The 15,982-nt window shown below is 44.7% G+C and overlaps 1 protein-coding gene across 1 annotated transcript in view; it reads right to left on the reverse strand.

The window, feature by feature from the left end:
* The window catches only part of LOC124795509, a 129,430-nt gene that overhangs the window by 92,564 nt on the left and 20,884 nt on the right, over window positions 1–15,982 (reverse strand). The window contains exon 2 of the mRNA XM_047259572.1: window positions 13,980–14,094. Coding sequence (XP_047115528.1) covers window positions 13,980–14,094 — 115 coding nt within the window. The remainder of the gene's footprint in view (window positions 1–13,979; window positions 14,095–15,982) is intronic.

The raw sequence follows: 15,982 nt of genomic DNA on the forward strand, positions 1-15,982 counted from the left end.
AACCCTCCAGCAATTCCTTACTGACAACAACGTCCTGTTGCCTGAACAGTTTGGATTCCGCGCTGAGCACTCCACAGTCCAACAATGCCTGCGCTTGGTAGAGCACGCTTGTCTAGCCAGGGCAAAGAGAGAATCCACAGGAACAGTATTCCTGGACATAGAGAAAGCATTCGACGGAGTCTGGCACGATGGCCTAATATTCAAACTAGATCACATAGGGTGCCCAGGACATATCATAAAGATCATTGACTCATTTCTTGCGGAGCGTCACTTCTTCGTAAGAAATGGGACAGGATCGAGCCAGATGCGACCGATTGCGGCCGGAGTTCCGCAAGGTTCGGTTTTAGGTCCCGTCCTATACTCCATTTACACGAACGACATACCTAAGCAGGTCGGCGGAGAGATCGCTCTCTACGCCGATGACACTGCTATCTACAGGAGTAGCCGCAACCTTGACTTCATACGACGAAAGCTGCAAGCCCACCTCGACTGCATAACGCAGTGGTGCAATTTATGGAAAATTAAAATCAATCCGAGTAAAACCCAGGCCATATACTTCACAACCAGGCTAAAACTCCCAGACCAACAACTAACAATTGGTGGTCGGGACCTAGCCTGGCGAAATTGTATCACCTACCTCGGGATGGAGATCGACAACCGCCTCACATGGAGACAACACATAAAGAAAGCGGCAAACAAGGGGTGCGCGCTCCTGTCCTAGCTATACCCTCTTCTGAAGGGTGAAGGACTCACCTTGAAATGCAGAATGCTTCTCTTGCGCCAACTCATGCTTCCGGTCATCCTGTATGGTTCGGAAGTGTGGTCAATGGCGTCAGACACCTCACTTTCAAGACTACAACAGCTACATAATAAAACCTACCGGGTAATCACAGGTGCTGACAGATACGTCCGCAACACACAAATCAGAGATTTCCTAGAACACCCCACCATCTATTCCCTCATAAAGGAAAAATCTGCCAAACTTTATGAGAGGACACAAACATCGCCCCATCACCTCATTCGAAACTTAGGCTGCGATCATCCAGACCTTCAACATAAGAGACCTAAACTAACCCTTACGCGCCACTTTAGGGACATTTAAAACACACAAACACACACACAAAACAAACATTTACTCAAAAACACGCACACAAACCAAACCACCATCTTCATGAACCCCCTAGCGCATTCCTAGAAGTCAGACGGGCACAGCCCAGTGGTACTTCAGTACAAGAGTGCAAACAGAAGGCCTGTCCCAGGTTCGTTGTTGAGTAACCATCGCACGCGCAGCCATGGTCTCCGAGCTGATAGTCCATGCTGCTGAAAAACGTCGTCGAACTGTTCGTGCAGATGGTTGTTGTCTTGCAAAAGTCTCCATCTGTTGACTCAGGGATCGAGACGTGGCTGCACAATCCGTTGCAGCTGCGCGGATAAGATGCCCGTCATCTCGACTGCTAGTGATACGAGGCCGTTGGGATCCAGTACGGCGTTCCGTATTACCCACCTGAACCCACCGATTCCATATTCTGCTAACAGTCATTGGATCTCGACCAACGCGAGCAGCAATGTCGCGATATGATAAACCGCAATCGCGATAGGCTACAATCCGACCTTTATCAAAGTCGGAAACGTGATGGTACGCATTTCTCCTCCTTACACGAGGCATCACAAGAACGTTTCACCAGGCAACGCCGGTCAACTGCTGCTTGTGTATGAGAAATCGGTTGGAAACTTTCCTCATGCCAGCACGTTGTAGGTGTCGCCACCGGTGCCAACCTTTTGTGAATGCTCTGAAAAACTAATCATTTGCATATCACAGCATCCTCTTCCTGTCGGTTAAATATCGCATCTGTAGCACATCTTCTTGGGGTAGCAATTTTAATGGCCAGTAGTGTAGCATTGGTGCCTGAGCCAGTTCTAACAAAGTAGGTACATGGACTGAAGGTGTCGGTTTTTATAATGAATATTGTCAAGCCATGAAACCTACGATTGATTCTTTTACGAGAGGATCTTTAGTTTCAATATGAGTTGCATAAATTTTGATGAATTTATCAAGTTGCCTCTGCATAAAAACACTGCTGGAAAAAAAATTAGTACACACTTTTAGCTGTTTCCAATTCAAATAGATTTTTTGTTGCTACAGTGCATATGGAGTTGATGAAATGATTACATTTACAGATCAATAGCACAAGCTGTTCTGAGGTACCAGGCATCGACCCATGCTGAAATACCTATATTAGTACGTGATGTAGCCTCAACAGGTGTCAATGCAGACGATTACACAGATGGAAAATTCTGTCCTGGGATACGTTATTCCACGCTGCTCGACCTTTCATGCAGTTGTGTAAGAGTTGGTGGTTGAAGAGGCGCAAGACTCACTTCTCGCCCCATCATGTCCCACACGTGCTCAATTGGAGACAAGTCCAGAGACTGTGCTCACCAGGGAAGTTGCTGCACGTCTTGTGCAAACGGCCATCACTTAGAGGGTAGACGCAGTTGGCGCTCTAGCAGTTATGCCATTACGCTGCGTGTTGGTGGACGACGTTGAAACCAGTATCAGTATATCCTCTATTCCCCAGCAGGCATATGCCATCATCGGATCGGAATCGATGCGTCTTTCAAGGTATTCTAATTTCTCTTTCCGCCAGACTAGTGAGAAAATTTTGAGAATGCTAAATCTAAGTTGACTGGGTTGAGAGGTAATATTGGGTAGAGGGTACTGAATACATTTGACATTATTTTGGCAAAAAGTCCAGGCTGCTCAACTTTTGTTACCACCTGCAATATTCCCAAAGATAGAGAAGAGGACGCTTCAGCAAACATCTCTCCAGGGATACGAGGGCTATTCGGAAAGTAGGGTCCGATACGGCGCGAAATGGAAACCACAGTGGAAATTCTATGAAGCTCTGCACAGATGCGTTGGGCAGTGTCTCTAGTATGCCCATCGATCGCATCACTTTGCTCTTATCAGTTCTGAGATTTCAGTGAGAACGTAAAGATGGCTAGAATGCTGTGTCTCCTGCCAATCATGAATGCCTGGAGAAAGATTTCTCCTGAAGCTAATCAACCCACATAAAATAATTGTCATGCGTTTCGTTCTACCCGACAATTCTTGCCCGCACTCTGCAGGGGCAATGAAGATGCTACTGCAGAGTTTTCGATGGTAAGTGTTTGATCACCCACAATACAGCCCATAATTGGATTTGCCTGAGGTTAATCTCTGCTCACATGAACCGCTGGCAATGAAGACAACCTTTTGGCACAAACAACGAGCTATAGACCAGCGTAGAGAATTGGCGGAAAGCACAGGCGACTGCCTTTTATGAGGATGGTATTGGAAAGTTGGTACAACGCTACGACAGATGTATTAGTCAGAACAACGTCTATGTAGATAAGTAGCTGGAAGTTGTAGCAAACTGTTGCAAATAAAACATTTTTATTTTTACAGTGGTTTCCATTTCGCGACCGATCGGACCTTACTTTCCGAATAGCTCTCGTATTTCATGCCTGTGCTGTGAAGAGATCATTTTCTCCTTCAGAAACATTCTTTCTGATTGGGGACATACTACGAATACAGAGAATTTCGAACAATACTTGGTTGTTCCTTTTGCTTCAGAATGAAATGTACGGTAGGGTACCTTAGTTATTTCAGTGAAGCTGGACATTTTAGTAAACAAGAGTGAACGAAAATAATTTTATTTTACTACCGCACTGTAGACTTTCAAAATAAAAAACAAAACAGTTAATGTAAAGTGTAACTTCTTAATATCCTATTCGTGTTCCTGATAAGTTTTGGTGCACATTAATTAAAATAACGAAGTAGGTTATGGTGTTATTCAGAAGTTGACTTCAACTGAAGTAATTCTTTTATGGCAATACTTTATAAAACATTGTCGTGTTATTACAAACACACTCCGTCCCACAGGAAAGGCGACTGACGTGAAATAAAATATAAGTCGTTGTTAATTTTTAGTTTAATTGAAATTTTTTATTCAAATTAGGGTCCTTGTCGGTCAATACACAACTCTAAGCGCTGGAAAAATGTTCTAAACTATTGTGATACTCAAGCTTTGAAACTACCTGCAGTACCATAGTCATAGCCTTCTGGAGATCTGAAACCGTACCGAAACGCTCCCTTTTCACTCCATTTATCAGTTTTGGAAATTTCCAGAAGCCGCCTGGAGACAATCAGGAGAATGCGGAGGGTCTTCAAGTACCACGGTATATTTTTGAGCCAAGAAATCGCATACGATCTTGCTTTTGTGCGCCATTGCAATGTCGTACAACTAACACCACTCTTCTTTATTCTTTTATTCAAGTAGAACACGAACAGTCCTGTCTCATAAACAATTTAAAACAACCAGGTAATAATCCGCACTCATCATTTGACCTTCTGAGGCGAATCATTTATGGATAATTCCTTTTGAATCAAAGAAAAGAATGAGTATTGTCTTGACACGGCTTTCCATTCCGAGTTTTGGTCCTTTGTAAGTGGCTCGTACTGAAAATGCCATGTTTCATCACTTGTTACGAAGCAAGATATGTAGTTAGGTCCCTACCGTCTGATCTTTTCATGTTTTTGCAGTGTTCCGCTTTGCAATTTTTTTGATCGTCATTTAGTGACTGGGGCACAAATTTCAGTTAGAATGCGACGCACAATTGTTTTAGGAATAGCGTTGTGCTCCTCAGTTAACCTTGTAGATGCACACGAAGAATTTTAGCCACTTTTTGAACATTTTCTTCTACTCGAACTGTCGATGATGCTCCTCGACGTGGATCATCTTCTATGATCTCTTGAACAGTACGAAACGTTGGATATCACTTAAAATCGTTTTTACGACTCATGCCTCCCTACGATAAAAAGACTTTGTCATTTCAAAAGCGTTCATAGCACTTTTATCCGATTTAAAACAAAACTTAATGTTTGCACATTTCTCCATTGGTCCATTCACAACCGAAGTACAAAATCTCTGTTAAAGTTTCGATTATTACGAGCAGTCTTTGATGCCAGCGCTGCTAAATTTGCACATTTCTCCATTGGTCCACTCACAACCGAAGTACAAAACATCTGTTAAAGTTTCGGGCATTACGAGCAGACTTTGATGCCAGCGCTGTTAAATTTAAGATGAAAGATAGTCGAAACACCACGGTGGTTAAGTCATGCATCAGTTCACTGATGGCGTTAGTAGTTAGGCGACTATGAAACTGTTACCTTTCCTGTGGAACAGATTGTGTATATTACACACTTTCATTACATAAATGCCGGCCGGAGTGGCCGTGCGGTTCTAGGCGCTACAGTCTGGAGCCGAGCGACCGTTACGGTCGCAGATTCGAATCCTGCCTCGGGCATGGATGTGTGTGATGTCCTTAGATTAGTTAGGTTTAATTAGTTCTAAGTTCTAGGCGACTTATGACCCCAGAAGTTAAGTCGCATAGTGCTCAGAGCCATTTGAAACATTTGAACCATTACATAAACATGTACAAATTTTGCGTGTTGATATCACATAAAAATCCACGCTCTAGTTATGAGTGTACCGTTGTGGGAGTACAGTATGTGTCAGAGTCTACTGTGTCTGTGTACTCCCAGACGATAGACTCATGACCACTGGAAAATGCCATTTGCCGCGAACTGTTGTGGTGATCGAAAGCAGACGTGCATCTGGTTCTGTTACACTGACGGAAAAAAGTCGCAGTACCAAAAAGGAATTTTGTGTCGTAAACGAAAGTTGTTGGCGTGTTTCTACATCTCAAGGAGATGATATTTATTCAGATTTCGTGCCAACTGCATAAGAGTGGCGCAGGTAGCGGCCCTATACGGATGCAAATCAGTTTGCTTTAAATACACGCTGTAACGTTCGTGAGCGTTTGTTACCTTTGACAGTGGACGCGGTGAGTTAATGTTAGTCAAGAATACCTTTAAGGCGCCAAAGACGACATTGTCAACAACTCACTGAGTTTGAACGAGGTCGTGTAATAGGGCTACAAGAAAGTGGTTGTTCCTTCTATGATACTGCAGAAAGACCAGGAAGGAATTTAGCCATTCAACATGACTGCACCGCAGTGGTCACGAGAATGTACGATCGCAAGAAGACCGGGCTCCGAGTGGTCAGGGGGAGCAGCCGACGGGGAAGAGCGCCGTGTTCAGCGTATGGCTATGGCTCATTGTAGGGTATCTGCAGCAGCATTCTGAGCGGTAGTTGGCAGCTCCGAGTCAGACGCCATTCCACCGATCTCCAAACTATCACCAGTGATGTCAAACAAGGGCCCATTGGAGGCCAGAGTGGAGGTCGTTTGTGGTTTTTGATGACAGCTGGTTCTGCCTCGGTGCCAATGATGGCCGTGTGTTGGTTAGAAGGAGGCCAGTCGAATATCTGCACCTAACCTGTCGCGTGCTAGGCACACTGGACCTACACCTCGAGTCAGGGCGTGATTTATTATGACAGAAGAAGCACTCTCGCTGTTATCCCACGCACTCTGACTTCAAAATTGTGCACCAGTCTGGTGATTCGACGTATTGTACTGCCATTCATGAACAGCATTCTACTGCGTGTTTTCCAACAGGACAACGGTCTCCTACATACCATCGTTGTAACTCTACACGATCTACAGAGTGTCGACATCTTGCCTTGGCCTGCTCGATCTCCAGATATGTCTCCAGTGGAGCTCAAAAGGAACATCATCGTACGACAATTCCAACGCCATTCACAACCAGCATTAACCGTCCTTGGGGAAGTGGAGCAGGTATGAAACTCTATCCCACAAACTGACATCCAGCACCAGTACAACACAATGCACGAACGGTTGCATGCTTGCATTCAACATTCAGGCGGTTACACGGCTTATTAATGTACCACCATCTCACATTCGCAATGAGTTACCTCGCGCTTACATTAATCTGTGACTTTGCAATATTAGTCACTTAAATACATTACCTAGAGAAATGTATTTCCGAAATACTCTACATGAACAATTTTTTGGTGTTGTGATTTTTTTTCCATCAATGTGCTTGATTCCATGTAACTACTGCAGTTGCAGGCCATATACTATAGCGTTCCATGTGCTGGGCAAGAAGTTAACGAGGCAGTTATCCTTACAGCAAATGACATTAATGAATGGAATTATGCAAATTAATCCATCTATATGTTGATTTCGTCAATACAATCAGGAATCCAGGCGTTGACATTGAAAAGCATGTAACTCAAAAAATTGAAAATCAATTTTTTTTTGCTCATAAGATATTAAGAATCCAGGTCAGAAACATCTTGAAGCCAGTCAGCTTCTAAACTAAACTAAACTCCTCCCGAACAGGCCATGAAGGCACAACGGTACCGACCGGCCGCCGTGTCATCCTCAGCCCATAGGCGTCACTGGATGCACATCGCATTTCCGGCCGTATTTCAGTTTCCGAGACCGGAGCCGCTACTTCTCAATCAAGTAGCTCCTCAGTTTACCAACAGTGCTCGGCAGACCGGATGGTCACCCATCCAAGCACTAGCCCAGCCCGACAGAGCTCAACTTCGGTGATCTAACGGGAACCGGTGTTACCACTGCGGCTAGGCCGTTGCCCAGTCAGCTACTAGATGGAATAATTTATATCGGCAGCTGTCCATGATTTGCATTTGGGCAAGTGTGAGGTCATTGGCACAGAGGAGGCAGTTAAGTTCATGTCACAGAACAAAATTCTGGCAGTGTGAAATCTTTACGTTTTTCATTACTTAGCTCTCGGCTGTGTTTTGATAATTTGATTTCGTAGACACTTCTTATTATCATGTAAAGTAACTGTCTCTTTGTGGCTATGATCCTCAAGAAATGGTGGTTTCTTGTCTTTTGCAAGGCTGCATACAAGTGTCAGTACAAGACTCGAGACGTAAAAGAATTCGAAAAACAGGAATTGTAGAGTCAGTTTTTGAGAGAAACACTGGAAAATCACGGTAATTTTCTTTTTGGGCTAATACACCACGTGGCAACGAAGAGCAAACGGCCGCTCGCTGATGAAATCAATCTCAACTTTCTAGAATACAGATGTCAGTCAACTGTACTTGTAAGTAGGCTGTTTAGGCTCTGTATGGAAATCACTGGCTGTGCTGTGTGCAGTCTGTGGCTGGTTTGCATTGTTGTTGGCTATTGTAGTGTTGGGCAGTTGGCTGTTAACAGCGCGTAGCGTTGCGCAGTTGGAGGTGAGCCGCCAGCAGTGGTGGATGTGGGGAGAGAGATGTCGGGGTTTTGGACAGAGATAGTAAATTTGTAAGACTGAATGCCATGAACTGATATATATATCAGGGCCATTCTTTTGTAGGGATTTTTGAAAGTCAGATTGCGTTGCGCCAAAAATATAGTGTGTCAGTTTAAGCACAGTCATATATAATTTTTCTAAGGGGACGTTTCATACTTTACCAAGAAACTTGGTTTCCTTCATAATGCTTTACATGTTTTAGGATCCTCTAATGATGCCTCTCATAAATCCAGATAGAGAGCTGCCAACCGATCGGAAGTTTGATGAAAATAAAGAAAGAAGGTAGTCCTTTTCATTCGACGGGCTGGAAACATGGGAGGAGATAAAGATTAAGAAAAGAGAAAATTCGTCGCGCTACATCATTAATATCGGACTTTTTTAACTTCACAAGAACATCGCTTAGAGCGCCTAAGAAAAAAGATTTATTGCTCGTTTTTTTAATTTTGGATGAAAAATCACGCATTTTACAGAAACCTTTGCGCTTCACTTTAGCAAGCATACCTTGCTCGCACCATTTAACGTTTTACTGTCGACATCATGCTGTCATTTAACTGATATTACTTGTGTTCCATTGTTTCACAGGCGTTTTGTATGTTCCTCTATCAGTTTATACAAATAAAAATACACAACTCACAACCGTTTTTCGCTTCTTCTATAAAATCTATATTTTATGTCTTACATGATTTGCGCTATGACGCCTCAATTACATTCATCAAAAAAAGTTTTACATCACCCCAGTTTCCAGAACTCCTGAAGATAGACTTTGACTGTGGATATTGTTTCACAGACACAGTCCCTTTGACTGTTCAGAGATGTCACTAAACCCGCCCAAAAATGTAAACAACCATGCAAGAGCAGCGCCTATTAGATGGAGGGGGTCCGACAGCCGATCAGTTCCAGTCATTCTGCCAGGAAGGAGGTACGCGGCTCGTGTTGCCTGTAGTTCAACATGCCTAGACGATCAATACCACGGTTCGATGGCGTCCGCATTGTTACTTTGTGCTAGGAAGGGCTCTCAACAAGAGAAATGTTCAGGCGTCTCGGAGTGAACCTACGCGTTGTTGTTTGGACATGGAGGAGATACAGAGAGACAGGAATTGTCAATAACATGCTTCGCTCAGGCCGCCAAAGGGCTACTACTGCAGTGGATGACCGCTACCTACGGATTAAGGCTCGGAGGAACCCTGACAGCAACGCCACCATGTTGAATAATGCTTTTCGTGTAGCCATAGGGCGTCGTGTTACGTATCAAACTCTGCGCAAGAGATTGCATGATGCTCAACTTCACTCCCAACGTCCATGGCGAGGTCCATCTTTGCAACCACAAAATGTTTCAAATGACTCTAAGCACTATGGGACTTAACATCTGAGGTCATCAGTCCCCTAGACTCAGAACTGCTTAAACGTAACTTACCTAAGGACATCACACACATCCATGCCCGAGGCAGGATTCGAACCTGCGACCGCAGCAGCAGCGCGGTTCCGGTGTGAAGCGCCTAGAACCACTCGCCCACAGGGGCCGGCGTTTTGCAACCACGACACCATGCACGGTACAGATGGGCCCAACAACATGCTGAATGGACCGGCATCACGTTCTCTTTACCGATGAGTGTCGCATATGCCTTAAACCAGACAATCGCCGGCGACGTGTTTGGAGGCAAAGCGGTCAGGCAGTACGCCTTAGTAGTTCTGAGTCTAGGGGACTGATGAGCTCAGATGTTAAGTCCCATAGTGCTTAGAGTCATTTGAAACATTTTGTGGTTGCAAAGATGGACCTCGCCATGGACGTTGGGAGTGAAGTTGAGCATTATGCAATCTCTTGCGCAGAGTTTGATACGTAACACGACGCCCTATGGCTACACGAAAAGCATTATTCAACATGGTGGCGTTGCTGTCAGGGTTCCTCCGAGTCATAATCCGTAGGTAGCGGTCATCCACTGCAGTAGTAGCCCATGGACGGCCGGAACCAGGCATGTCATCGACACTTCCTGTCTCCAGCGAGTGCAAGAAGGTGGAGGTTCCCTGCTGTTTTGGCATAGTACTATGTGGGGCCGACGTACGCCGCTGGTGGTCACGGAAGGCGTCGTAATGGCATTAATATACGTGAAAGCCATCCTCCGATCGATAGTGCAACCATATCGGCAGCATATTGGCGAGGCATTCTTCTTCATGGACGACAATTCGCGACCCCATCGTGCACATCTTGTGAATAACTTCCTTCAGGATAACGACATCGCTCGACTAGAGTGGCCAGCATGTTCTCCAGACATGAACCCTGTCGAACATGCCTGCGATAGATTGAAAAGGGCTGTTTATGGACGACGTGACCCACCAACCACTCTGAGGGGTCGACACCGAATCGCCGTTGAGGAGTGGGACAATCTGGACCAACAGTGCCTTGATGAACTTGTGGATAGTATGCCACGACGAATACAGGGATGCATCAATGCAAGAGGACGTGCTACTGGTTATTAAAGGTATCGGTGTGTACAGCGATCTGGACCACTAACTCTGAAGGTCGCGCTTTATGGTGATACAACATGCAATGTGTGGTTTCCATGAGCAATAAAAAGGGTGGAAATGATGTTTATGTTGATCTCTATTCCAATTTTCTATACAGGTTACGGAACTCTCGGAACCGAGGTGATGCAAAACTTTTTTTGATGTGTGTACATACAGAACAAATGTTTTTAAATCAGGCGTTTGAGAAAATGCATACTAGGAATATGTGATTTACAGTTCATGTACTGATCAATATACGCAGCTAGGAAGTATGAAAACCAGTTTGACATATTACATTTCTCCCGTTCTGTATATCCCAGTTAATAGGGAACTTAATGAAGAGTCATTATATTAGTAGGAAATGGAATAGCTCCTATATCGAACCCTGTGGAAGACCATCATAATTTGTCTCCACTCAGAAGAAGTTTTACCAAGAAAATGGCAACTGGTATCTAACGTAAACCTTTGCTTCCAGTAAGTTAAATGTGAAATAAATAACTCATTGTTTGCGCAGTCACTGGATAAAAATATGGAAACACAGCGGGAAATGCGTGATTGAGTACAAATGAAAGTGCTAGCCAAGTCTGCCAGGTGGCGCTGTTGTATTTGACCACGAACGGCGCCTGTGTAGTGCACTCAATAAGTTGTAAGCTTCAGTCGTGTTCAGAACAGTGTTGTGTATAGTTGTGATTGTATTATGTCGGAGACAAGTGAATGCGAGCGTGAGCAAATTGCTGGCTGTCATGTAGTGGCAGCTTCCGCAACCAATACAGCTGACGTGTTTGGTGTTTCAAAGGCTACCGTATCGAAGATTTATACGGCATGCAGGGAGGGCAGATAAACATCATCCGCTAAGTCTCAACACGGACGAAAGCGTGTATGGAGCGATCGTGACAGACGGTCATTGAAGAAGATTGTGACGAAAAATAACAAGGCGAAAGATGCAAAACTCACTGCAGAACTCAATGTGACATTCGCGAACCCTGTCAGTACCAAAATAATACGAAGAAAGCTCCATAAGCGGGGATTTTCAAGGCGAGCTTGAATTCCCAGACCACTCATCAGTGATGCAAATGCCCACAACAGGAAAGCGTGGTGCTGAAGACAAAAACCTGGACTAGGGGGCAATGGAAATAAGTCACTGGGTCGGCTGAGTCCACTTTTCACATAGTTGTCAAGTTCTGGCTGAGTTTAAGTGTAGTGTAGAGTGAAACATTGCGAATGTTCGGTGATGATTTGGGTAGCCAATTACTGCTGAGGATTCATAGGACCACTTTGGGTCATCAGGTCCATCCGATGGTAAAACGTTTGTTCCCCTGTGGCGATGCTGTGTTCCAAGATGACAGGGCTCCTGTTGACACAGTTCGTATCGTCCAGGACTGGGTTTGTGAGCGCGAATATGAATTGTCGCATATCTCCAGGTCAAAACAGTCACAAGATCTCAATATTTGGAAAGAAGGGTGTGTGGTTACTATCCACCTCCAACATCGTTATTTGAACTTGCTACTATTTTGTAGGAAAAATGATGTAACATCCTTTGAAAAGCATACAAGGTCTTTATTTATCGATTTTTTGTTTATCCATTCCGAGATCACTAGAAACTGTTTTGAATGCTAACAGTTTTCCTACACCGTATGAGACAAGTTAATGTTTTGTGTTTTTGGTGTTTCCATATTTTTGTCCACCCCTTGTACCTTGGAGGCTCTAAAATGTAAGATCTTCCCAAAGTTAGGATCAAAGCAGGTCGCTAAAACTCATGCAAAAGTCTAACGGAGACGTTCGAAGAACTTGAATCTGAATCTTTGGAAGAAAGGCGATGTTGTTCTCACGAACCACTGTCTGGTAAATTTAGAGAAACAGTATTCAGAGATGACTGAGCGACGTGTGTAGTGTACGGGTAGTGAGAATGAGACGAGGGAAACTAGTCCGCGTGTTGAGGCATACGGACAGGCATTTTTCCCTACTTCACTGGAAGGGGACACAAACTGAGATGACCAAGGTCATGTGATAGCAATATGCACATATACAGATGGTGTATCACATACACAAGATATAAAAGGGCAGTGCATTGGTGAAGCTGTCATTTGTACTGAGCTGATCCATGCGAAAAGGTTTCCGACGTGATTGTGGTCGTTCAATGGGAATTAACATACTTTTAACGCGGAACTATACTTGGAGCTAGGCGTATGAGACATTCCATTTCGTAAATCGTTAGGGAATTCAATTTTACGAGATCAACTGTGTCAAGAGTGTGCCGAGAATACCAAATATCAGGCATTACCTCTCACCACGGACAACGCAGTGGCCGAGAGCCTTCACTTAGCGACCGAGAGCAACCGCGTTCACATAGACTTTTCAACGCTAACAGACAAATAAAACCGCGTGAAATAAGCGCAGAAATCAATGTGGGACATACGATGAACGTATCCGTTAGGATAATGCGGCCGAATTTGGCGTTAATGGGCTATGGCAGCGGACGACCGACGTGAGTGCCTGCAGCGCCGTTCCTGGGCTCGTGACCATGTCGATTGAACCCTAGACGACTGGAAAAGCGTGGCCTGGTCAGATGTGTCCCGACTTCAGTTGGTAAGAGTTGATCGCAGGGTTCGAGTATGCCGCAGACCCCACAAAACCAAGGACCCAAGTTTCCAATAAGGCACTGTGCATGTTGGTGGTGGCTTCATGATGGTGTGGGCTGTGCTTACCTGGAATGGGATGAGCCCTGTGGTCCAACTGAACCGATAATTGACTGAAAATGTTTATGTTCGGCTACTTGGAGACAATTTGCGGCCATTCATGGGCTTCATGTTCCCAAACAATTATGAATTTTTTATGGATGATAATGTGCCACCTCACGGGGCCATAATTCTTTCTGTTTGGTTTGAAGAACATTCTGGACAATTCGAGCGAATGATTTGGCCACCCAGATCGTCTGACCTTTATGGGACATAATCAAGAGGTTAGTTCGTGCAAAAAATAGTGCACCGGCAGCAATTTCACACTTATGAACGGCTAGAGAGCCAGCATGGCTCAATATTTCTGCAGGGTACCTTGTTGAGACCGTATCACGTAGAGTTGACGCCGGGCAAAAGGAGGTCCGACACAATATTAGGAGGTACCCATGACTTTTGTCATGTCAGTGTATAGTCGCTAATGCTGGCACTAAGTCGTCTCCATCGCTCTATGTAGAGTGACTTAAGGAGTGTACTATTTATATCTACTTGTCGGTATTTGTGAAACTTACCGTGCACCAGGGTGATGAGTCCGCCGAGGATGTAAGACAGCTGAGAGAGCACGTACGTCGGCTGCGCCCTCCACATCGCCACTGGGTCATTCACCTTCACGAACCAGTCCCAGAACTGGAAAACACCAAGACAAAACTTAAAGCTTCTAAATCTTTCTTTTCATCCTCCTCAGTCTGATAACTTGTCTCATGTTGGTCCACTACGAGTTCCTATTCGGTGCCAGCCTCTTCATCTCAGAGAAGCCCTTGCATCCCATGTCCTCAATTATTTGTTGGATATATTCCAATCTTTGTCATCCCCTACATGTTTTGCCCTCACGTACCGAGGAAATTATTCCCCGACGTCTTAACGAGGGTCCTATTGTCCTGACCTTCTTCTCGTTTTGACTTGTTTAGCCTCTCTGCCTGTACCTTCCTCCCCCAGATTCTGTCCATCTCCTCCCCTATCTCTCGCCATCTCTTCCTCCTGCTATCTGTACCTATCTCTTCCTTTTTCCCCCTCGCTATCTGTCCATTTCCTCGTCCTCCCTTCTCTCTCCACGGTATCATACTCATCTCAATGGGAGGCTATAGTATTTCGTCCCAGATTGTAACTAATATGTGTTCCAAATTTGATTGAAATATTTACAGGGGTTTAACGATGAGCCTTTTACACATGGCTTTGCTCGCATTCGCAATTGTCAAATATATTTCACTTATATTTACTGTATTTCACACATATTTGTAGACAAATTTCACCAGTATGTCTACCGAATTTCTGTATCTACATCTACATCATATTCCGCAAGCCACCTAACGGTGTATGGCGGAGGGTACTTTTTCTATCACTAAATGAGCCCTCAGACCCTGTTCCACTCGCGAATAGCGCGTGGGAAGAATGATTGTCGGTAAGCCTCTGAATTGGGTCTAATTTCTCAAATTTTCTCCTCGAGGTCATTACGCGAGACGTTTGTGTTGGGAAGTAATATATTGTCCAGCTTCTCCCGGAAAGTGCTTTCTCGAAACTTTAATAGTAAATCTCTCCGTGATGAACAACGCCTCTCTTGTAACGTCTGCCAATGAAGTTTGTTGAGCATCTCCGTAATGCTCTCGTGCCGACTAAACGATCCTGTGACGAAACGTGCCGCTCTTCGTTGGATCTTCCCTATTTCTTCTATCACTCCTATCTGCTAGGGATCACAGGTAGATGAACAATACTCAAGAATCGGTCGAACCAGCGCCTTATAAGCCACTTCCTTCGTGGATGAGTTACATTTCCTTAAAATTCTTCCTGTGAATCTGAGTCGGGCATCTGATTTTTCCACTATTTGTTTTATGTGGTCATTCCACTTAAGGTCGCTCTGGATAGTTACTCGTAGATATTTTACGGCAGATACTGTTTCCAGCGGTTTGTCATCAACAGAGTAGCTGTACAGCAGTGGAATTCTTTTCCTATACGTGCGCAATATATTATATGTGGTTCTGGGTCAACTGGGAGATTCTGCACCATTCATCAGTTCTCTGGAGGTCATCCTTCAAATCTTTACTACACTACTGGCCATTAAAATTGCTACACCACGAAGATGACGTGCTACAGACGCGAAATTTAACCGACAGGAAGAAGATGCTGTGATATGCAAATGATTAGCTTTTCAGAGCATTCACACACAGTTGACCCGCGTTGCCAGGTGAAACGTTGTTGTGATGCCTCGTGTAAGGAGGAAAAATGCGTACCATCGCGTTTCCGACTTTGATAAAGGTCGGTTATAGCCTATCGCGATTGCGGTTTATCGTATCGCGACATTGCTGCTCGCGTTGGTCGAGATCCAATGACTGTTAGCAGGATATGGAATCGGTGGGTGCTGGATCCCAGCGCCCTCGTATCACTAGCAGTCGAGATAACAGGCATCTTATCCGCATGACTGTAACGGATCGTGCAGCCACGTCTCGATCCCTGAGTCAACAGGTGGGGACGTTTGCAAGACAACAACCATCTGCACGAACAGTTCGACGACGTTTGCAGC

The sequence above is a fragment of the Schistocerca piceifrons genome, chromosome 4 (genome assembly GCF_021461385.2).
Source record: "Schistocerca piceifrons isolate TAMUIC-IGC-003096 chromosome 4, iqSchPice1.1, whole genome shotgun sequence".
NCBI lineage: Eukaryota > Metazoa > Arthropoda > Insecta > Orthoptera > Acrididae > Schistocerca > Schistocerca piceifrons.